Source organism: Orcinus orca, chromosome 2, assembly GCF_937001465.1.
Source record: "Orcinus orca chromosome 2, mOrcOrc1.1, whole genome shotgun sequence".
Taxonomy (NCBI): Eukaryota; Metazoa; Chordata; class Mammalia; order Artiodactyla; family Delphinidae; genus Orcinus; species Orcinus orca.
Genome location: NC_064560.1, coordinates 115,436,018 through 115,457,428, shown reverse-complemented (window position 1 = coordinate 115,457,428; position 21,411 = coordinate 115,436,018). Strand labels below are relative to the sequence as shown.

Here is a 21,411-nt window from a genome sequence, read left to right as displayed (position 1 = left end):
TAGAAAGCATTCACATAAATAGCAATGTCTCCTCTGCCCTACATATCTTTCTGTCTTGGCCTAAAATCCATTCAGTTTAAGAATTTAAACCTCAAACTGCTGACATGCCACTCCTTACGGAAGGAAATGGGAGAAGAACTTCCAAGTTGTACTGGCACCTGCAGGATGCAGGGGACATATACAGCCACCATCACCATCATGGATCAGCAACAATTTACTGATTTTTTCTCTGAATTTTCTCTCTTCTTCCTTCCCCACCATCTACTTATACTGACAAATGACATAAAACTCATTTTGGTTAAGCCTAACTTCATGGATCTTATTGTAAAAATTGAAGAATGGAATAAGATAATTCCTCTGTGCCAGGACCTATGTGGGAAAGTTGAGCTCCCACTGAATTCCCAGATGAGTTTCAGGCTGGTCAGCTCTGTAATATCTGGCACAATGCCACACATCTGGCTTTGTTATCAAGTTACCAAGTTCTACTTTGAGGGGACATGTAAAGTTGTAAATAGTAAATAGTAATTAAGATTTGTTTGTTGCAGTCCAAAGCAGCTCAAGCCACAGATATACTATCTCTATTAAGCACAGATGCCAAGCAAAAGGGGGGACGGGTGAATATTGTCCATGGAATCATCTTTTTAAAATGTCTCAGCTAAATGACTGCTGTTTACTCATCACCATTTTTCCCGTTGAAGTCTAGTTCCATGGTCATTTCAAATCCAGTGTTTAGTTACCTTTGAACCTGAAAGAAACCCTAGGGCAAGTCAAAACTAAACTTAACTTTAGGTAAGGGTAGCAAGTTCTGCTGGGTAATGATGCAGATAGAACCTCACTTTAATATACTTCAGAAATCCTTATAACAGGTGGAGGCCTATTATCTAGAACAAGCTATAATTTTCAGGTAAATTTATTTTGATGTCCACTTTGTTTTTGTTAAAAGACTATCCTTTTGCTTCTTCTCCAAGGGTTTAGACCATTCTACTCTGAAAAGTGAGTAATGGCTCCAAGGAAAGCACTCTTAATTGGTTCATTACTTCCCAATATTTTCCTCTCTTCAAAATATAATCACTCCATGGTCAACTACACATAAGAATATTTCAATAAACAAGCATACCACACAGTAAATATTAAGGCAATATCTTTATTATGTATGGTCCTGTATATCATCAGATGTAGGGAAACTCCCTAAAGGATTTTTTTGTCTAATTCATTATAATCAGATAAATTGAACTGTTACTAGGGTCCATTCATCATATTACAGACACAGTATCTTTCCCCAGAATTTGACGTCATAATGACATCTGTTATAACGGGATTCTGACTGGACAAAACTAGAAAATTACCGAGTATCTAGTTAAAATGGACTGGGAAAGAGACATAACCTTTGTTGCATGCTAAAAAGCACTAAACAAAGCTCTAGACATATTCTACCTGATTTCCTCTTCCCAAAACCATGAGGCAAATGTTTTACCCATATTATAGATAAGAAAATTGAGGTTCACACTGCTAGAAAGTGCGAGAGCTAAGAATTAACCTGGATCAAACTGACCCTTTCAACTACACTATGCTATAAGGCTTGGGAAAGGCAGGGAAGGAAGTAGATGATCAGAAGCAGGCAACAAAAAAATGAAACCAATGACATAATCAAGCAGACACAGAAATAATGCTACACACTTAACATAGGGAGAAGAGCACACAGCATTACCTGGCTTCTACTCCAGGCCTCATGGGTGGCTTTCCTGGTGGTGGCCGAGGCAAGAACTGAGATGAAGTTGAGCTGTTGATTTGATCTGTGTTGATCCATGAAACTGGCCTTGGAATTTTGCTCTTTCTGGACTGGGAGATGATGGGTGTCAGAAAGCTGTCTTCGGCTGACCTGCTCAGGTGTGAGTCTACAGCCAGCCTTGAAAAGGGAGTGAAGACTTCCTCCTCAGAAAAAGGAGCAGGAATAGTGGATAATCTCTCCTCTAGCAATTTATCAGAGGCACTTGAGAGGTCCCCAAGGAAAGACTTGAGTTGCCTTTTTTCCACCAGAAGCTTGACTAGATCTGGCTGATAAGCTTTCTTTTGGAGGAGCTTCTCTTTTGCAGAGACTGGACAGGATGATTCAAAAGTTGAATCTATCTCTTGTGCTAAAACAGGAATTCGGCTGTGTCTAGTTACAAAGGATGACCTAACCACATCCTTCCGAGATGAAGGACAATGTTCACTCTCTGAAACAGAATGAAATAGTTCTCCATTTCTAGGGGCAATTTTCTCTCTCTTACCCTCTTGGTGCAAAAAAGTAGAGAGGTCTCCTTGATGACTCAGCAAGTCTTCACTCTTGATGTCATCCTCCTTAGATATCTTACCTTTTTGCATTGCTGCCACCTGGCCTATCTGTCCTTCAACATGTTGGTCAATAACTCGTGGAGATATCGCTGAAGTTCCAACTGCCAAAAGCTTCACTATCTCGTGAGTTTTGTCTTGATTTGGCACCACACTAAAAGTCTGTGTCTTTGTCACATCAAGAGGTTCAGTAGTAGCTGAGTGATCCCTTTCCACTGTCACCAAGTCTCCTGGGAGAGGGGAGATCTCAATATAAGGCTGCCCTTTACTCAACTTCTCATCTTCATTATCTGACCCCACAAGCATGCTTTTCTCTTCCGTTTCCCTAGGGAGACCCTCAAATTCTCTCACAGCCAGTCTGTTATGGTCTGGAAGGTCTTTTGGTCCCAGGTCTTGGGAGCTGTCACACTCTCTAATGCTGGGTAACATGTCATGACCAATATGATCTATCTGAAGCCCAAAGTCTGTTCTGTTTCCTCCACTAGGAGGTTCGCGCTCTGTCACAACCAAGCCAGAGAAGCTCTCCCTTGGAGAGTAAAGTTCCACAGTGGGCTCCATGGGATGAAGGTCTTTCTTTTCTGGCAGCTGACCATAATGAAAGCTACCTGAAGTCGACTGTGTAGATGCCACAGAACGTCTAGGAATTGTAATCTGGAGAGAGAAGAGAAAAAAAGTTAAATGCAATAATGTGGAATTATAAAATGAAGATGTATGAGTTGAGAGTTAACACCTCAAATTCTAATTTATAAGAGGAACGCAGATCCCAACCAGCTTTGCCCAACTCATACTTAAAATGAACAATTCTGAATAAAAATGCATGATACTCAAGCTCCCCTACTCAGAAACTGTACAGAACAGTCCCCCTCTGGGTTCATCCCTGCCTTTTCTTTAGCTTGCTCTGTACTCTGGAAGACTGATTTCTACTGACTGCACTATCCAGGCTCCCTTGCCTTCTGATTTCTGGTTGTGTTTGCGCAATGGGCAGCACCAACAGAGAATCAGGGAGTTGGAGGCGAAAAAGATCTGGGTATTACTTCTCTCTGCTTCCTCCCGAGGGACTGCAGCTTTGGCGGTACATTCTACCACTCCTGGCCACAGCTTCTGTCACATGGCCCCCTCTCCTATAGATATGACTCTTACCAGGTTCTGCTAACTGCCCCTCTTCCTTCTCTTTCAGGACTCAGAATAGGAATAGCTCCCTCTATTTCTGTTCCTGTTGGCTCTCTTAAACCCTACCCACACGTCTGTAAAAAGTTCCCTTCATTAGATTTTCTCCAAGTCCCTGTGAGTGTGCCAGTTATTTCCTGCCAGAATCCAGATACAGAATCTTAGGGAAAAATTATCGGTAAATTATTCTAAGTTGAAAAACTCCAAATTTACATGCATTTGTTGTTTCCCATAAATTCTGTAAATCAATGTTATTAATATTTTCCTATAAGCAAACACAAAGATGTTTACTAATGTTTTATATCTTCTTTAATTTTTTAAGGTCCAGCCTATTATAAATGAAATTCTACCATCCTTTCACAGAGGTCATTTCAATTCTATGTGAATAAGATTCAATGTTTAATAAGAATGTCCTTTCTTTAAGACACCTACAGGACTTCCCTGGTGGCACAGTGGTTAAGAATCTGCCTGCCAATGCAGGGAACACGGGTTCGATCCCTGGTCCGGGTAGATCCCACATGCCACGGAACAACTAAGACCAATGTGCCACAACTACTGAGCCCGCACACCACAACTACTGAAGCCTGCATGCTCTAGGGCCCATGCTCTGCAACAAGAGAAGCCACTGAAATGAGAAGCCCGCACACCACAACGAAGAGTAGCTGCCACTCGCCGCAACTAGAGAAAGCCTGTGCGCAGCAACAAAGACCCAACGCAGTGAAAAACAAATAAAATTAAATTAAAAAAATACATTAAAGACACCTACATCTTCTCATTTGTTAAGTGACATGTAAGGAGGCAGAAAATGTCAACCACATAAACTGGTAAGGAAAAAAGCCTTTTTGAGAAATTAAATAACTCGAAAATCATTTAATGAAGCCCATTAAGCTCTAATAAAACTATGGAAATTGGTCTGAATTCGAAGCCAAATGAATTTGGAGCTGTCATGGGAGATTTCACTTAGACCCCATCTCTAGTCCAATGACACCAAGAAACCCATTTGGTTCTAGAGTCAGATAAGTTGTTTAGATCTGTTTCTCTGTGTGTCAGGAGAACAATTAGGTTTAAGAACACGCAAAGCTTACCCTAAGCCCAGCCCAGGGAGAAAACACCTAACTAATGTCCTGGAATAGCTCCTGAATGGAATCAGTGTACTGAGGCTCTGTTAATCCAAGACAGGCTAGGTTCAGACATGAATTCTCACAATAAGCCCAGAACTACAATGACCTTGGGGAAAAGGCAGTAAGTTCTACTGGTGCTGTCACCCTTCAGGAAGTCACCTCATACCTGTACCTCTCTTTCATTATACTAAATATAGGCAGATGGCAATTTTCTAGTATTTGTAAAAATGGTATTGAAACTTAAAATTTATAGTTATTTACTCTTCAAAATTTACTTTTTAAGACCTGAGAGTGATGGTGATAAGAAAAGCAGTTATGAAATTATATTAAATACCAAATAACTAGGGAGATGACTATATTTACATTCAAAATAAACCAACAGTCATTTCATTATTATATGTAATTCCAAGTACATCAGCCAAAATGAAATCAGCATTATTGACAAAAATAACACTCCACTGGTCTTCTGAGATTGAAGCTAGAGAATCAATGCACTTCTGAGCCTAACTCATCTGGATTCAGGATATAAATGTCTGTGTATGTATGGAATGAAAAAAGAGATGATAATCTTGTATATAGAAAAGAAATATGAACCACTGAAGAATTAATTTTCTTGAAAAGATTCTGAGCAATTATGAGAAACTGCATAAATTACTGTAATATTTATATAGCACTTTAATTTATAAAATATTCCTAAAATCATTTTTACTGATTCCATTTCATACCTACCCGGTATTTTAATTGAGTACTTTTATTAACACAAATTTCACAAATGAAGAAAAACACAGTCAAAAAAAGTTAGGGACAGGATTCTAGGATTTTGAGAGTCCCTCACAGCAAAACCTACTTACTGACATGTACTACACACTCTCAAATGAAGTCTGGGAAACTGAGTCTGCAAAAAAAAAATTAAAAAAAAAAACAACATTATCTATCAAGGTGAACAAAACCAAAGATCAATAGCTGCATACAGAGAAAAGAAAGCTAATTCTAAGTATAGCTAAAAACAGCTTCCTTAACATTAGACTATAAAGACACAAAAGCAATTCCCATACTTGGGACACTATAGACTGAATTAATGATCTGCCAGTAAGCCATATACATCCTTTATATGTTTAATTTCTCTAATTCACAAACATTTCATCAAGGCATGAATTCAATCATTTCCTTTCTTCTGTTCTCTAATTGTATCAGGTACACCTTTCTATAGAATTAGAAAATCACCTCAATGTTTTCCATTTCTTTCAAATTTTCTTACTTTTCTTCTAGTACTGAATTTGACTAACATCAGTCTCATTACTTTTTAGTTCAGATAAAGCAGCCTCATTATTTTATAGTTACCCCATGTTCAGAACTGGCCACACAGGCAAGAGACAATAAACTGCAAACCAACTATTCACATTTTAACTTACAAATTATCCTTTCACTTTCCTCTCATTCAAAGATAGTAATGCTATTAAGATAATAAAAACCTTGGTAAATGCAACATTCATACTAAACAGTCTCTCTTCCAAATGAAAGGAATATGGTATATGAAATATCTATATTTCATTTTGTTTTTCTGGCAAACAATTTAGAAGAGATATAGGTAGTAGAATAATTTATTGGTTCCTACTATAGCCAAGAGTAACTGAGTTATTCTTGGCCTAATTCCAGGCCTATTAAAAAAAATTAAATTTTAACCATTCAAATTTCTTTGGGCTATTTAAATTCCACTGCAGACTTTTGTTTAAAGCATCTTTATATAATACTTTATACAAGTGTCGAAAACTATGAATGAAACTAAGCTACTATTATTGAACCATGTTTTTATGTACCAAATTTTTATTTCTATAAAGACAGTACACAGTTGCGGTAACATGTGCATATTAAGAGGCCATACATCCTAAAAGAATGTCTCACTCTTTACCCCTGTCGCTTACCCTGACCGCATTTATGTTGGTAACTTTTGCCGAAGATATTGTTATTTTGTGGTTTGGCTTATGTGGATAGATATGAGGGCTGAGGCGGTGGTAAGGAATGGAGAGGGCAGAAGTCTTAGTTTACAGAGGTGGGTAAAACTGAAAACCTGAAGCCTCAAGACCTAAGTAAGTGAGAAGTAAAAGTTGTTTTTTCCCTTCCCCTGTTATCCCACTCCTCAGAGACAGTCACTCATTATTAATAGTTGAATGTATATTTAAGGGAATCTGAAGTTATAAAAATTTTGTAGAGGTACTAGGAATCATAAATAAGTCACAACTCACACCCAAAGAATAGAAGTCCCAGAAAAGACAGATTGAAATAATATTTCTTGGCTGGTCTGTAATTATATATCACATACATGGCTACAGGATTTAATAGTCACTTTTCAAGCCCCTTCATACAATCTTGGAAGACACTTTGGGGATAAATCTAGTCCAACTATCCCCAACTTCCACAACCTATAGATTTCTATCACAGCATCTACAGCACTTAAATAGTGAGAAGAGTCACTGGGCTTTGATGCCTAGCACAGTACCTGACATACAGTAGACGCTCAATAAATGTTGAACATATGAGTAAATCAACCATTGGACACTTGGGTTCCTTCTATGAAGCCTCTCCCAAGTGACAGTCCAGTCTTTTATTTGAACACTTCACAAATGAGCTTTTTTTTTTACTTCCCAAGTCGGTCCATCCAGTCTCTCATCCTTTCTGACCATTCATGGATTGAATTATACCATCATATGTAATTCCAGAGATGTAATCTCATCTATAGATACAAAACTTTTCTATAATGACCCAACTTTCCAGATCAAAAATAGAAATCCATGGGGTTTCCCTGGTGGCACAGTGGTTGAGAGTCTGCCTGCTGATGCAGGGGACATGGGTTCGTGCCCCGGTCCGGGAAGATCCCACATGCCGCGGAGCGGCTGGGCCTGTGAGCCATGGCCGCTGAGCCTGCGCGTCCGGAGCCTGTGCTCCGCAATGGGAGAGGCCACAACAGTGAGAGGCCCACGTACCGAAAAAAAAAAAAAACAGAAATCCATGGTCAGACAGAGGACATTTAGCCACCCCCTAGTCAATGTACACGCATTCAACTCTCTTACAAAATCCATTTCAAGAAGTTAACCACGGTGGCAATCAATCCAAAAAGTCCTTACCTTTCCATACTATTAAAACACTCATCTGTTAATTACATGGATCATTCATTTTTCAATAGAGACTCTGAGTGACTCCATGAGCTTTCATATAGTCACTCCAGGTGTACAAGGGCTCCAAATATTCAGTGGAACACTGGAAAAGTCACACGAAGCTACTATTTCAGGTAAGCTGCACTACTGAAATGCCTCAAGTCTTCATTGAGATTTTCATGATTCACAGTTCAAGCCCTCATATTTGCTTGAACTAATGCCAAAGCTTCCTCACGGGCTGCTGCCCCAGCCATTCTCCCTCCATGGCTCCCAAAGAGTACATTACTCCCCACCCTCAACCCTGGCAGTTTCTTGTCCTCCATCCCATATACCTCAGCATGGCAGGTCAAGGCCCTTTATCACCTCACTTGTGCAGCTCATTTTCAGCCTCCTTCCTTCACCCTAACATTTTGGATTACTTATTTAAATACTCTGAATTTTGGTGTTTCAAGCCTCTCTGCCTTCATACATGCTGTGTTTTTTGCTTGACACCCCTGCATCTCCTTCCAGCAAACTTATTCATCCTTCAAAGTCCTCTTATTTTTGAAAGTAATATATCTTCACCATGGTAAATAAAATTAGAAAATAAGAGTTGAGAAAATTAAAACACCCAACATTGCACTCCCCTGTCCTAGGCAGATTTATCTGTATTCTCATTTGTGTACACAGCTCAACCACAAAAATCACTTCATGTGGTTTAAGGTAAATGTTTAGACATAAGCCTTCAATGTCAACCTAACAGGTTGGTGCCAACTGTTTATCCCTGAGGTACAGCAGAAAGCCTGGAACTTAGCAGACACCTCACGGAACTGAAGGGCTGAAAGAACAGAATTAAGGCAGTGCAATCAACTGCTGATCTGACTCTCATAGTACTGGTATTAGTAATTCCTGTAAATACAGCCAGAGGAATCCTCTTAATAGATGCTGACAGATTACAAAAAAAGTACATGTGACTCTCTTTTTGTCCTGCTCTTTCTCTGTGCATTACTTTACACCCCCCACTCCTGCTTTTCTTCTTCTCAATGTCTGAAAAACAAGTCAATGAGGAAAGTCTTTCAGTATGTTGACAATCCCCTGGTATGAGGAAGGCTGCTCTGTGTGACCAATAGAATATGGCAGAAATGATGATATGCCCCTTCTGAGATCAGGTTATAAAAGACAGTGTGGCTTCCACCTTGGTGGAGGGTGTTCTCTCCACCACCACCCCCGCCCCCTTCTCTGTCTCTTTCTCTCCTCACTCTCTGAAAAAGCCAGCTGCCATGTCAAGTATGGAGAGCCTACGTGGTGAGGAACTGAAGCCTCTGGCCAACATCCAGTGAGGAACTGAGGCCTGCCAACAACCATGTGAGTGGGCTTGGAAGAGGTTCTTCCCATCCAGTCCAACCCTATGATGATTTCCCTGGCCTACAGCTTGGTAGCAACCTCATGAGAAACCCTGAGCCAGAACGATCAGACTAACCCACTCCTGCATTCCCAACCCTTAGAAAAAGTGTGAAATAATAACTGTTGTTTAAAGCTGTTAAGTTTGGGGTAATTTGTTACACAGCAAAAGGTAACATATAGGTGGTATTATTATTCTCCAGTCACATTTATAGTGTTTCCAAAGGTGATACTAAAATGAAGCACTGCCTTTCTAAAGGACTGTCTAGAACCAAGAGATCGTGTGGTACAATCTGCCACAATATCTGTAAGGAATAACCCATCCAACCTTCTCCCTACCGACAGTGATTACTCAACACCACACAAAACTGGTCACATTCTTTCCTACAGTTACTGTCATTCTGGACCAATAGTTAGACGGGTTTCAGAAGCAGTTCAAGTTACTTTAGTTTCCTTCTCTATCCTTGTTCGTTTATGCCAGCTTAATTTTGCCTCTCCATTTGCTAATCAAAACATAATTTAATATCTCCCCTATAAGCCAAAGTTTAGTCTTATTTTGCTCCCTATAAATCTATGTTGTTCAGCCTCTTTTTAGAAATGATTAGTAGTGGGCTAACTTCATAACTGTTTACCCCATGGGAAAAAAAAATCTAATTTCCAAAAATAACCCCAATTTCTTTTGAATCTAGCAAATTTATCCATCTTTCAAAATATATCATCTAAAAAATTTATACATGCTATTTGATAACCAGTGGTTTCATGTATATGGATAAGGAAAGCCCTAAACAAGGTTCACAAATCTATGCTAAGAAATAAAGAGAATTAAAGAATGCTGAAGTTCTCATCAGTTGATTTAATATGCCAACTATACCTGTAATACAGATAAACTTTTGCTTTGCCTATTTTTATAGTTCTTACATATTTTAAGATACCAAGACAATTTCTTTCATATCATCATAAAGAGGAAACAAGCCTGAATGCAAAAGATATAAACTAACAAACTGTTTCTCATCAGAATATATATGTCCTAATTTAAAATATTCAGATAGAATGGTAGTATGTTTTATCATACTGTCTAAGCTAGAGCACGTGATCAGAGCTGCAAGAGACCTAAAGAGACTATTTGGTGGTACTCCCTACTTAATGTGTCTGTAGTTAAGTTAGGGAAGTAACAACATCTGCTTGCAAAAGTAAACTCTGAATGTAGGCCTCAAGAAGAGGCCTACAAAAGAGATATATTTTTATCCGAAGCTCCCCAAAATGAAGGAGATGGTAAGTTCAATACCTTAGCCACAAGTGTACAAGTGATGAGGCTGCTATTTAAGAGACCTTCAGTTAAGAAAAAGATTTTTTGTTTAATGATACCTGAAAATAAGGTCAAACTTATAATATCAAATATAATATACAAGTCTTTCAAAAATTTGATAGAGAAAATGTTGCAGATAGTGTAAGAGAACCATGAGAACAATTTTTGTGGACAGGACAGTATTGATGGGAGAGAGTAAAAAATACCAGGAGAAATGGAGCCGAGGGTTTAGAACCCTTTATGCAGGGAAGCACACCAGAATGCTGTTGGAAAAATGCATGAGCCAACAGTGAGTATACAGCATACTAGAGTCAAAGAAAAGAAGAAACTGAATATGGGAAGGTGGAAAGAGGGAATGAATGGAAAGAGGAAGGTGAGGTGGAAAAAGAAATGCAGACAAGGGAGGGAGGCATTAGGATCTGCCTCTAGCCCACAGGGGACCTCTGTACAATTTGGAAAAGGATGCCCCTCAAAGAGGAAACAGCCCTACACAAAGATGCACAGTTTGGCTAGCAAAGTTTGGGTTAGATTTCAACCCCAACTTGTTCCCTTGGCTAGGTCTCTTTATGCAGTGAATGACTTGTATAACTACACAAAACAGTCCTAGGAAAGAAGGAAAGACCAACTAACTATGATGAAGAAAGAGGCAAGCATTTATTTCTCTATTTCGAAGTGCAGGTAAATTCCTACAGAGCTGTACACAAAATCAAATTTTGTTACCTTTTCTTACTGTTTTACACCTGCGTGTGCAATTCTGTTCTAATTGAAAACATTTCAGCTCGTGGAACAATGCTGTTACTGGTGAGCTGGAAAAGACGGCCGCTAGCTGATGATGGCATTTAGGGAAACCTGGTACTCCCACGCATGTAAGGACAGATGGACCTGCTCGCGCCTGAGACGTTGCCTTCATATCTGGCTTTTGTGAGACTCACACAGTCACAGAGGGCACCAATGCTTACTGATAAGAACAGGGTAACAGGCGTCTCCAGCTAAATGCCCAAACTGAGAATAAAGAGTGAGTTTCCTCAAAATGTTCCTTTGCAGAAGGCCTGTATCACAATTGCCTTCAGCTGCTTGTTAAAATGCAGATTCCTGGGCTCTCACTCTCCCAAACCTACTGAAGCAGAAGTTCTGGAAGTGAGGCTGGGACTCTATTTTATAAACAACAGACATTAAGCTTGGAAAACTACTATCAAAATAAAAATTAAATGCGAAAAAAATAGTTGGAAAACTACTGTTTAAAAGGAACATAAAATATGACAAATTTCTGGGTGAAGGTTATGAAGGAGAAAGGAAACAAAAAGAATGATACTAGCAATGGTGTACAGTATAAAGTACAAACCATGAATGGTTAAATACATGCCATCCTCACTATATTTATAATGTAGAGTTCAAAAATCTCTAGAATTACAAATTTTTAAAAATCATATTATATATACACACGCAGACAGACAGCTCTTGTGGTCTAATTATAAATGTTACTATGAAATTAGGTCATAATGACATTTCATGTATTAGGTTGCTATCCTGATAAAAAATCTCACTTCTTGAGAAATTTCACATTGGAAGACGGACTACAGAACTTAGTCCAGACATCATTCCCTACACCCATGTGCCAAACTTAGGCCTCTGCAGAAGAATCTTAGTTGATCAACTATTAGTCCTTTCTTAATAGCACCTTGAGTGGATGACAGAAAAATGACAGGAGCAAATCACTTACTGCTGTAAGGGGTCCTTCTGCTTGTGCCTCCATTGGACTTGTGGGTGTCACTGCAATAAATTGACTAGCAGCTCCAGCCTGGAGTTCCAGCCTATCTGCATATTGTTCTGAAGCAGCAGTGGCAGGGCACTTCCCAGAAACTGCTAAGATCACACCTGAGGTTTCCTTCTTTAAATTATCATTTTCTGCCCAAGGACCCAATCGGAGCTTTTCATCTTGAGGCGATTCCTCTAGGACTTGAAGGACTTCGGGTTCCTCATCGGAAGGGCTTCCAGTTGTCTTATGGCCTAAAGCCTCATTTGTCCTAAAATCCCGAAGGTCCTGTTCCTTATCCACAATCACCCATTCTTTGGAGTCAACCTCCTGCTTGCAGGAGCTCAGGTTAACGGCTACAAATCCATTGCTGCCACCACCATCTGCCTGCTCAGGGGTGTTGGCAGAGGCAGGCTTGGAAGCATCTGGAAGATACTCTTCATCATAGTGCCAGATGTGGTCAGTACGGGACACAGCAGGAACACAAGGCTTATGAAGCAGAGCAGGGAGAACAGATTCCTTTCCTTCACTGGAATCTTTCTGCATTTTCTCCAAGCTTAAGAAAATGAACACAAGTTACATAATTGTCCTAGGGAGAATACTTATTATATAGCCTATAAGTTCTATACAGAACTAATATTTACCCACAGATGAGAAAAAAACAATATGGATAAAGCATAAGGAACATTTCACAGGTGGATAACGCTCTGCTCCACCTGTTGTAATCCTGTTTTGGAAGACGGAGCCCGTAGGAGGAAGATGTCTCTCCTGCTGCTGGGCAGGAAAGAAGCCTAACCAGGTTAACCAGGGTGACTTGTGTGATCCAGTTCACCTTTGCTTTGCCAATTCAATCACACTGCCCTCTGCTCTCTGCTCTGAGGGACTGAGAGACAACTTACCCAAGGGGCTTTTGCCTCAGCAGAGGCCCTACAAAAGGAAATGAAGAAGCTAATACACATCAGGCAAATACTTTCTGCATTTGTTTTGTCTTCAGGGAGGTATATAAATGTATACTCATTCAAGTAAACTCCTCCAAAGACAGGGCTAAGCAATAGTGTGACTGGTGGTATTTGGCTGCACTGGCTTCTGAGAACTGCTCTCACCTGCAGGGAAGCAGTTTAAGCAATACACTTGTTCGTCTCCTTAAGTTTGTAATTAGGTGCTTCACTTCCTTCAACTGTTCCCTATTCATTCTAGGCTCTGGCTTGAGTTCATTTTCTTGGAGTACTTCTGTTCTCTGTCTTATCTCTCAGCTCTTCCCTCAGCATGGACTCTCTTTCTAGTTACGTTCTTTTGTTAGACTAATTTTTTCCCAAACTAAGCTTTTATCCCTATCACACTTTTATTTTTATTCCCAATCTCATGCACAACTGAAAATGTTTAAACACTGCCCCAGTCCATCCTTTTGATCATATCAACGTGTAGACACAAGCTTACATCACATAGCTGTGAGACTGAATGAAGAATATGAAGAATACACAGCTATGAAGTACTGTTTAAAATGGAAGCTAGATTGGACAAGGCCAGAAGTGGCTGAATTATCTTCAGACACAGTAACTATTATGTTAGTTAAATACATGGTCCTTCTAACTTCGTATTTCTTTGCCAATAGTAGCCACTGGGGATGTACAATTGAAGGATGTGACTATTATTAAAGACACTCAGGTCTTAATATTACTAAAGCCTTCTATAATTCATAAATATATCCCAAGTTCTTTTTAAAGTTTCAGTCTTTTGTTATCAAAATTGGAGATAAGGGGCCTTAGAACTGTGAACTACAAACAGTCGTTACCTATGTATAGCTCTCTAAAGTTCCACCTTTCCTTCTTTCTAGGTAGAATGATAAATATCCATGTCTCTTTTTCCTACCGCATTTACTCATAGAAGGCCTTCATTAAATTGAATTCAACTGCCTATCACTTGTATATAAATTACTTTTTCCTCTACTTCATGTACTCTTCCTTCTTCTTGCCTAATACCATATTTTTCATGCCCTCTCTTATAATGCATCTTCTCCATTCCAATAAAAGAGATCATCTTCCAAACAAAATCACTTCAAAATGTTCATTTAATTCATACCTAGTCTTATGAAGTTTCCAGCTCCCACAGCCAAAGGCTATATGTTATAGAACTTGTAATAATATCAGAAGGCAAGTCACATTAAGAATGAGGATGTTAACTAAAAACATGGATAAAGATGATGACAGCTTAATCAAATCAGTGCTACAAAAATGCAAAAACTCCTTATCTGAAAAACTTTACATAATAGAAAGTAATAATATCAATAGTGTTTTAGTTGCTTTAAAACAAAAAAAAAGAAAAAGAAAAACTATTTTATACCAAGTCTCAAGAAACTTGTCAGTATCTGGCTTTGGCTCCAGCACCAAACGTTTTTCCAGCTCAAAGCTGTGGATGGAACGTAACTTTCGCACCAATGGAACATCTCTGTCTGGCTGAGTAATCTCTGAGCGGACACGAATTGGTGAACCGAGGCTTGGAGCATTCAGAATACCATTTGCTTGACCATGGCTGTTCTCCTCTTCAGTAGCAGCCTAGCAAAACATAAAAGGAAACCATGAAAAACATTCTAGTCACTATAAACGATAGGAATCATTGGAGTCTTTCAAAATAATATAAGCAAATGATTGGGATTTCGTTTCAGAAGATTAGGATATTTTGGCTAGTGTAATTCATTACATACTTGTCTATTAACCCTTTATTAAATAAGTTTTCTAAATTTATTCTCAGTTTCAGTATTTTTAGTGTTTTATATTTTGGTGCAAAGATAAACAGACTGAAAACGTTTAACAACCTTGGCTTTTTGTATTATGTCTAACTAAATGCTTGCAGGACCTTATTCCACTAAACCAAAATTAAACCTGGAGAGGACATTCTCTTTGAGACATAAGTGGTCTCACAAGAGGTAGGAGAGGTCGCCAAGCCTGAATACTCCCTGTCTCAGTTCCTCTCTAAAAACCAACCAAACAACAACAAGAAAACTAGAGCTAGAACAATAAGCAGCTGGGTAGAGCAGAAGGAGGCTGAGAATGAGGCAGCCCAGAGGGGTGGAGGTGCCTAAGGACAGAGGATACAGTAGCACGATTACCAGGGAAATTAAGCTTTACACCAGCAGTAGGGAGAGAGAGGAAGTCTGAATGTCTATTCTGATTAAAGACCCTCAAGAATGCCCAGTTGGTCTTAAACTGGGGGTGCTCTCTGGCTACCAGGAGAAGCAGAAGACAATCTTCTCCGAAGAAAGGTTTCCCCAACCCCCAAGTTAGGCCTACAGGACTCCCACGAATTATTAATTAATGAGTAAAACACTAAAGGTAGTCAAACATATAAGAAGGCATGCCACCATGACCAAGAGTCAGCAGAAATGATAATAATAATTAAAAAAAATGTTTGTAACTCCCAAAGACTTCAGGTATCAAACTTGTTCAGATACAGCATATAGAACAGCTACGCATAAAATGTTTAAATATATAAAGGTCAACAAAGGATTACTTGGAATTAACGAATTTAATATGAATATTCAATTAAGTTGTTAAACAGCAAATTAGCCATAAAAGGCCAAAGTTATTAATTCATGAATAAGAAGACATGGCAAAAGAAATTACCTAGAATGAAGCACAGCAAAACAAGAAGAAAAATATAAAAAATGATATTAAGAGATGACAGAATAAAAAGATCTAATATATGTTTACTTAACTGGTGTCCCTGAGAGAACAGAAAGAATGAAGAGGTGACAATATTTAGGTAGAGAACAGCTGTGCATTTCCCAGAACTGATTAAAAAAAGAGATATGTGTATGCCTAGACATGTCATAGTTAAAGTGCAGAACACCAAAGACAAGGAGAAAAGCTAAAAAGTAGCTGGGGGAATGGTCATCTACCAAAAGAAAGAAAGAAAAAACAGTAGACTTCTGACCACTAATAACTGAAGACAGAAGAAAAATAACTGTCAATCAAAAACTTTGAAGGCAGCAGAAACTATTTTTAAAGAATAAGGCTGGGGGCTTCCCTGGTGGCGCAGTGGTTGAGAGTCCGCCTGCCGATGCAGGGGACACAGGTTCGTGCCCCGGTCTGGGAAGATCCCACATGCCGCGGAGCAGTTGGGCCTGTGAGCCATGGCCGCTGAGCCTGCGCGTCGGAGCCTGTGCTCCGTAACGGGAGAGGCCACAACAGTGAGAGGCCCGCGTACCACAAAAAAAAAAAAAAAAAGAATAAGGCTGAAATAAATACATTTACAGCTAGGTAAAAATTGAAAGAGTCCTCTATCAGAAGACCTCAACCAAAGAAACTTCTAAAGGGAATATTTCAGGAAGAAAAACGATTGAGTCGGGGACTTCCAAAATTGCAAGGAAATGGTAAACATCTATGAAAATTCCATATAAACATTACTTGTATAAAAGAATACCACTAATAATCTAATTTACATAATTTTTTAAAAGGAAGAAATTAAAAAATAGAAAAGAATTAAATGTAGATTAAATAGTGATAACGTGAAAGAAAACTAAAGTAATTAAGACCTATGTCAAGTGCCACTTCACTCTGTCACATACACAAACACCCATATGGGCTGACAACTGAGAATGTCACTAGAGAATTTTTACTAAGAACAGTTTGCTCCTGGTGTTTACTATAAAGGCAGCCAGAGGTGACATTACAAAAATCTGACACTGACTTCCTGACTACTTTTCACTACTTATTCCTGATTACTACTAGTCCAGATAGTGCTAACCAACAACCAGACCACAGGGCAGCATATCACATCTATGCAGAGAATGTTCCTGCAAATGACTCCCATTACTGAAAGTATATACTGTTAATTTTTAAAAATTATATAGTTTAAAAATATAGTATATATTGTCCAAAGATAGGCCAAGCTCCTCAGACGTTGTCACAGAAGATTCTTTTCAAGATACATTTCCCATTCACAAAGCAGGACTAGCCAAGTTTCTATCAATCATGTTAACACATTTGAGCCGGGAGTCTCATTTTACACCTATAAATTTAACCTCCTTCCCAACTAAATAATTATAAAAATACAGGAAGTACCAAAAACTAACTGATTTGTAATTCATTGTCCCTCCATCCCATTAATCATCATCTTCCATGAAAATGTAAATGACAGGAAACAGTAAGATCAAAGAGAAATTTGGGGATAATCTACCCAAAGACTAATGAAATCATTTAATTCAGAAGTCTATATTTCTCCCCATACTTACAAGTGGACCTGTTTACAATCCTAATGAAGAAAAAATCACGTTATTCAACATCCACTTTGTCAGCTCATGACAAGTTTTATGCTTTCCACTTCTAACCCTTGTTTCCCTGCCTCCATTTGAGATAGTTTTCAGAATGAACACTCAGCTCCATTGGTCTACACTATGGAAGGAAGGTCCTTCTACTTGGAAGGACCATTAACTTCTGTTCTATAGATGTCTCTTCTTTTAGACTCCGTGTCTGATTATTTTTTTAAAACTACCTTCATCTTTTCCACAAAATACAAGATGAAGATTAATTTTTGGTGTCCATACCTGAGCATTACGAGCAAAATTAGACAAAAATATTGCAATTACAAATATATAAATAACTAGCAATACAATGTTCTACTTCTCATTCAAAATTGAGAATCATGATACTTTGCTACACCAGTAGGAGAAAAATAATAAGACATTGAGAGATATCACTTCCTATGCAAGAAATACACACCTTACAAATCCCAAGCTTTATCTTATTCCTGTTGGTATCCATCTCTTCCCAGACATCCTTCTCCTGGGGACGAGGGTGTCCCAGAGATCCAGGCAATTTATCTGGTGACACACCAACAGGGATGCCATTCTCTCCATCACTAAGCTGTTCATCTTGAAACACCTCATCTGTATTTTCTCGAAGCAAGTCTCCTGGGATGGGAGTGGCATTGGCAATTCTGAAAATGAGGAATGAAAATAAGGCAGAACTTAAAAACACCAGAATCAAAAATTACTATGGAGGCTTCCCTGGTGGCGCAGTGGTTGAGAGTCCACCTGCTAATGCAGGGGACACGGGTTCGTGCCCCGGTCCAGGAAGATCCCACATGCTGCGGAGCGGCTCGGCCCATGAGCCATGGCGGCTGAGCCTGTGCGTCCGGAGCTTGTGCTCCGCAACGGGGAGAGGCCACAACAGCGGGAGGCCCGCGTATCGCAAAAAAAAAAACAACAAAAAAACAAATTACTATGGGACTATCCTACATTTTGTTTCTGGATTTAAATGATGAAGTCTATACATAATTAAGAAAGTAAAACAGAACAAAAAACCTCAGAAACTTAGGGCATGCCAATTCTACAAACTAAAAATGCATTTTTTGGGGGCCGCACTGTGTGGCATGCGGGATCTTAGTTCCCCAACCTGGGACTGAACCCGTGCCCCCTGCACTGGGAGCACGGTCTTAACCACTAGACCACCAGGGAAGTCCCTAAAACTGCATTTTTGTTTTGTTTTTTATTTTATTTTTTTAACATCTTTATTGGAGTATAATTGCTTTACAATGGTGTGTTAGTTTCTGCTTTATAACAAGGTGAATCAGTTATACATATACATATATCCCCATATCTCCTCTCTCTTGCGTCTCCCTCCCACCCTCCCTATCCCACCTCTCTAGGTGGTCACAAAGCACCGAGCTGATCTCTCTGTGCTATGTGGCTGCTTCCCACTAGCTATCTAGTTTTAAAACTGCATTTTGATCAACAGAATTTTCAAGCTGATTTAAAAATACAAATTCTGATATAACTCCCTAATTTAACAATCACTTTAAAAGTTAGAAACCTTTCATTTATTTTGCAAGGATTCTTTGTGAATTTTAATATTTTCTATTCTTTACCCATTTTTCTTAGAGAATAACAAAAACTATAAACAGAAAAATGTTAAGTGTCATAATGATATAAGCAGGTATCAGATCAATCAGTTTTGTTTTATTTTTTAACTAGTGTGCAATATGCATTTGCTTTTTCATTTACAGACTTTTTACTAAGTACCTACTACATGTAAGGCCCTAGGGACATAAAAAGAAGAAAGGAAATTCTTGCCCTCTAGGGGAAACTAGAAATTCTGCAGTTATACAGTTCATATGGTCCTGTATGAACTGATTATCAACAAATAGAAAATATTAATTGGCACTTGTCTATATGTTCTTTCAAAGCAATTTCATGTCCTATTTACATAGTTGGTCACCTCTCCCTTAGACTTCTGGCCCATGAGGGGCTTTTCTAGTTCTCAGCTATCGCTCACTAAGTGATCAGGCCCCTGCTGGCTCTAATGTTCTGTAACTAGTATGTTCTACTCTACATACTAGTTGTTGGTATTTTTAAAAAAAATATTGCTGACTGAACACAACATTCAGCACACAGTGAAACCTTTTCTTAGTGTTATCTGCACTGTCTAAAAGCAGAAAAAAACGCCTTCGGTAGATTATACTGACACATACAATTATTATGAGTGGGAAAATAGACAACTTCTCAGTGTACCACTCTAAGGGCAATGGTTACACCCTGGCCCAGGTGTCATAAATATGTCATGATTTAGAACCTGCTGCATAAAAAAATTAAATTAAATTAAATTAAAAAAAAAAAAGAACATGATTTTTCAGGGACTTGTTCCACCTGATGTGATGACCTTCACTACCACCACTCTCAATGTTAAACTGGAAAAGCACTGATAATGGCTCCCAGGGAAAAACCGTACAGCCTTGTAAAGTACTCCCTGTAGTTCTGACACTGGGATACAGTGGAAAGGTAGTTTGACCCAAAATAGTTCAAATGAAAGGATTTATTATAAAAGTAATTAAAGTTCAGAAATAGACTACTTAATAGATATATTTTTCAGATATAAGTTCAATATAATTTGTTTATTGACATAAGGAATTATAATGGACACTAACCTACATGTGCTATGTGGTAATCCAAATGTTTACTGAAAGAATTCCCTCTATTCCTGAGAAAAGGGAATGGCAAAGGAGGAATATTTGAATTCAGGAAGCTCAACCTACTAGCTCCACATTTTTTCCCCCATTTTAATCACTCAATGTTCTTCCAAATCCTTTTTTCCCTAGCCTAGCTACGATTCTGCTTCTTTCCAACTACCCCAATTCCTTGGCATTTCCTCCTTCCACCTCTCAGGAAACAAACCACACCTCCACCTATGAAACTGCCTCTATTTTTACTCTATCCTAGTTTTCCCCTTATATCGTGTGCTTCAGTGTAAGAGCACACACTTCAAGGAATGTTTCCATCTTCTCCACACAGGCTACCTCCCACATGACTCAGGTTCCTCTCAGCATTTATTCCACCAGTTTTATTACTTGCTTAATTATTATTTTCTTCCTTCTCCTGTAACTCTGATCCAAATCTGGAGTTTGAGATATGGAAAGAAAGCATTCTTGCCCAAGACAATTATATTGTTCAGGAATAAGTATGATAAGAAAGATATATGTGAGAGTATTATTAGCACATGGCCTGTGTTTGCAGGCAAGGTATAAATTACAGAAGCAGACTAAGGGAAAAAATTAAAAGATATATGGAAGAACTGGACAGATGTCAAGAGAAGTAATAAGATTGGACACCCTTTTCATATGCCCGTCCCCATAATCTAAGGTAGGGGTCGCCAAGTTAGGGCCTGTGAGCCAAATCTGGCCTGTTTACCTATTTTTGTAAATACTGTGTATGACACACAGGCATGCTCATTCATTTACATACTGCCTATGTCTGCTTTAGCACTACAGTGGCAGCAGTAGTGGTGACAGACAGCAGAGCCCACAAATAGTTATCTGGCTCTTAGTGAACGGTAAGGCTTGCTGACTCCTGATCTAAAGCATCCTCTTACCTTTTCCTGAACTTACTTTCTCCCTCTATTAAGAACTAAGAGTTGTAGGACATAAATTATCATTTTTTCTCTTTAACACTGATTCTCTAGGGCTTTCCAGGTATTCTACCATATCATCTGCAAAAAGAGGTAACTCAGAGGTCAGCAAACTTTTTCTAAAGGCTCAGATAGTAAATGGTAGGCTTGTGGGCCTAATACTTTGCAGGCAAGATGAATGCTAAAATTAGTAGGCAAATGTATGAAAAAACAAGTTCATTCGAATAGTCTCAAAGTATCTTCTCACAAGATAATTATTACTTACAAAGGGAAAAATAGTAACTTTATATAAAGTGGAAAACCT

General features: G+C 38.8%; 1 protein-coding gene across 4 annotated transcripts in view; it reads right to left on the bottom strand.

Moving 5' to 3' along the window:
• The window catches only part of TTBK2 (tau tubulin kinase 2), a 145,141-nt gene that overhangs the window by 7,542 nt on the left and 116,188 nt on the right, over positions 1-21,411 (bottom strand). For all 4 annotated transcript variants that reach the window (XM_033435663.2, XM_004273940.3, XM_033435665.2 and 1 more), the window contains 4 exons: positions 17,928-18,144; positions 14,551-14,762; positions 12,178-12,766; positions 1,709-2,982 (listed from right to left, as the gene is read on the bottom strand). In XM_033435663.2, the coding sequence (XP_033291554.1) occupies positions 1,709-2,982; positions 12,178-12,766; positions 14,551-14,762; positions 17,928-18,144 (2,292 nt within the window). The remainder of the gene's footprint in view (positions 1-1,708; positions 2,983-12,177; positions 12,767-14,550; positions 14,763-17,927; positions 18,145-21,411) is intronic.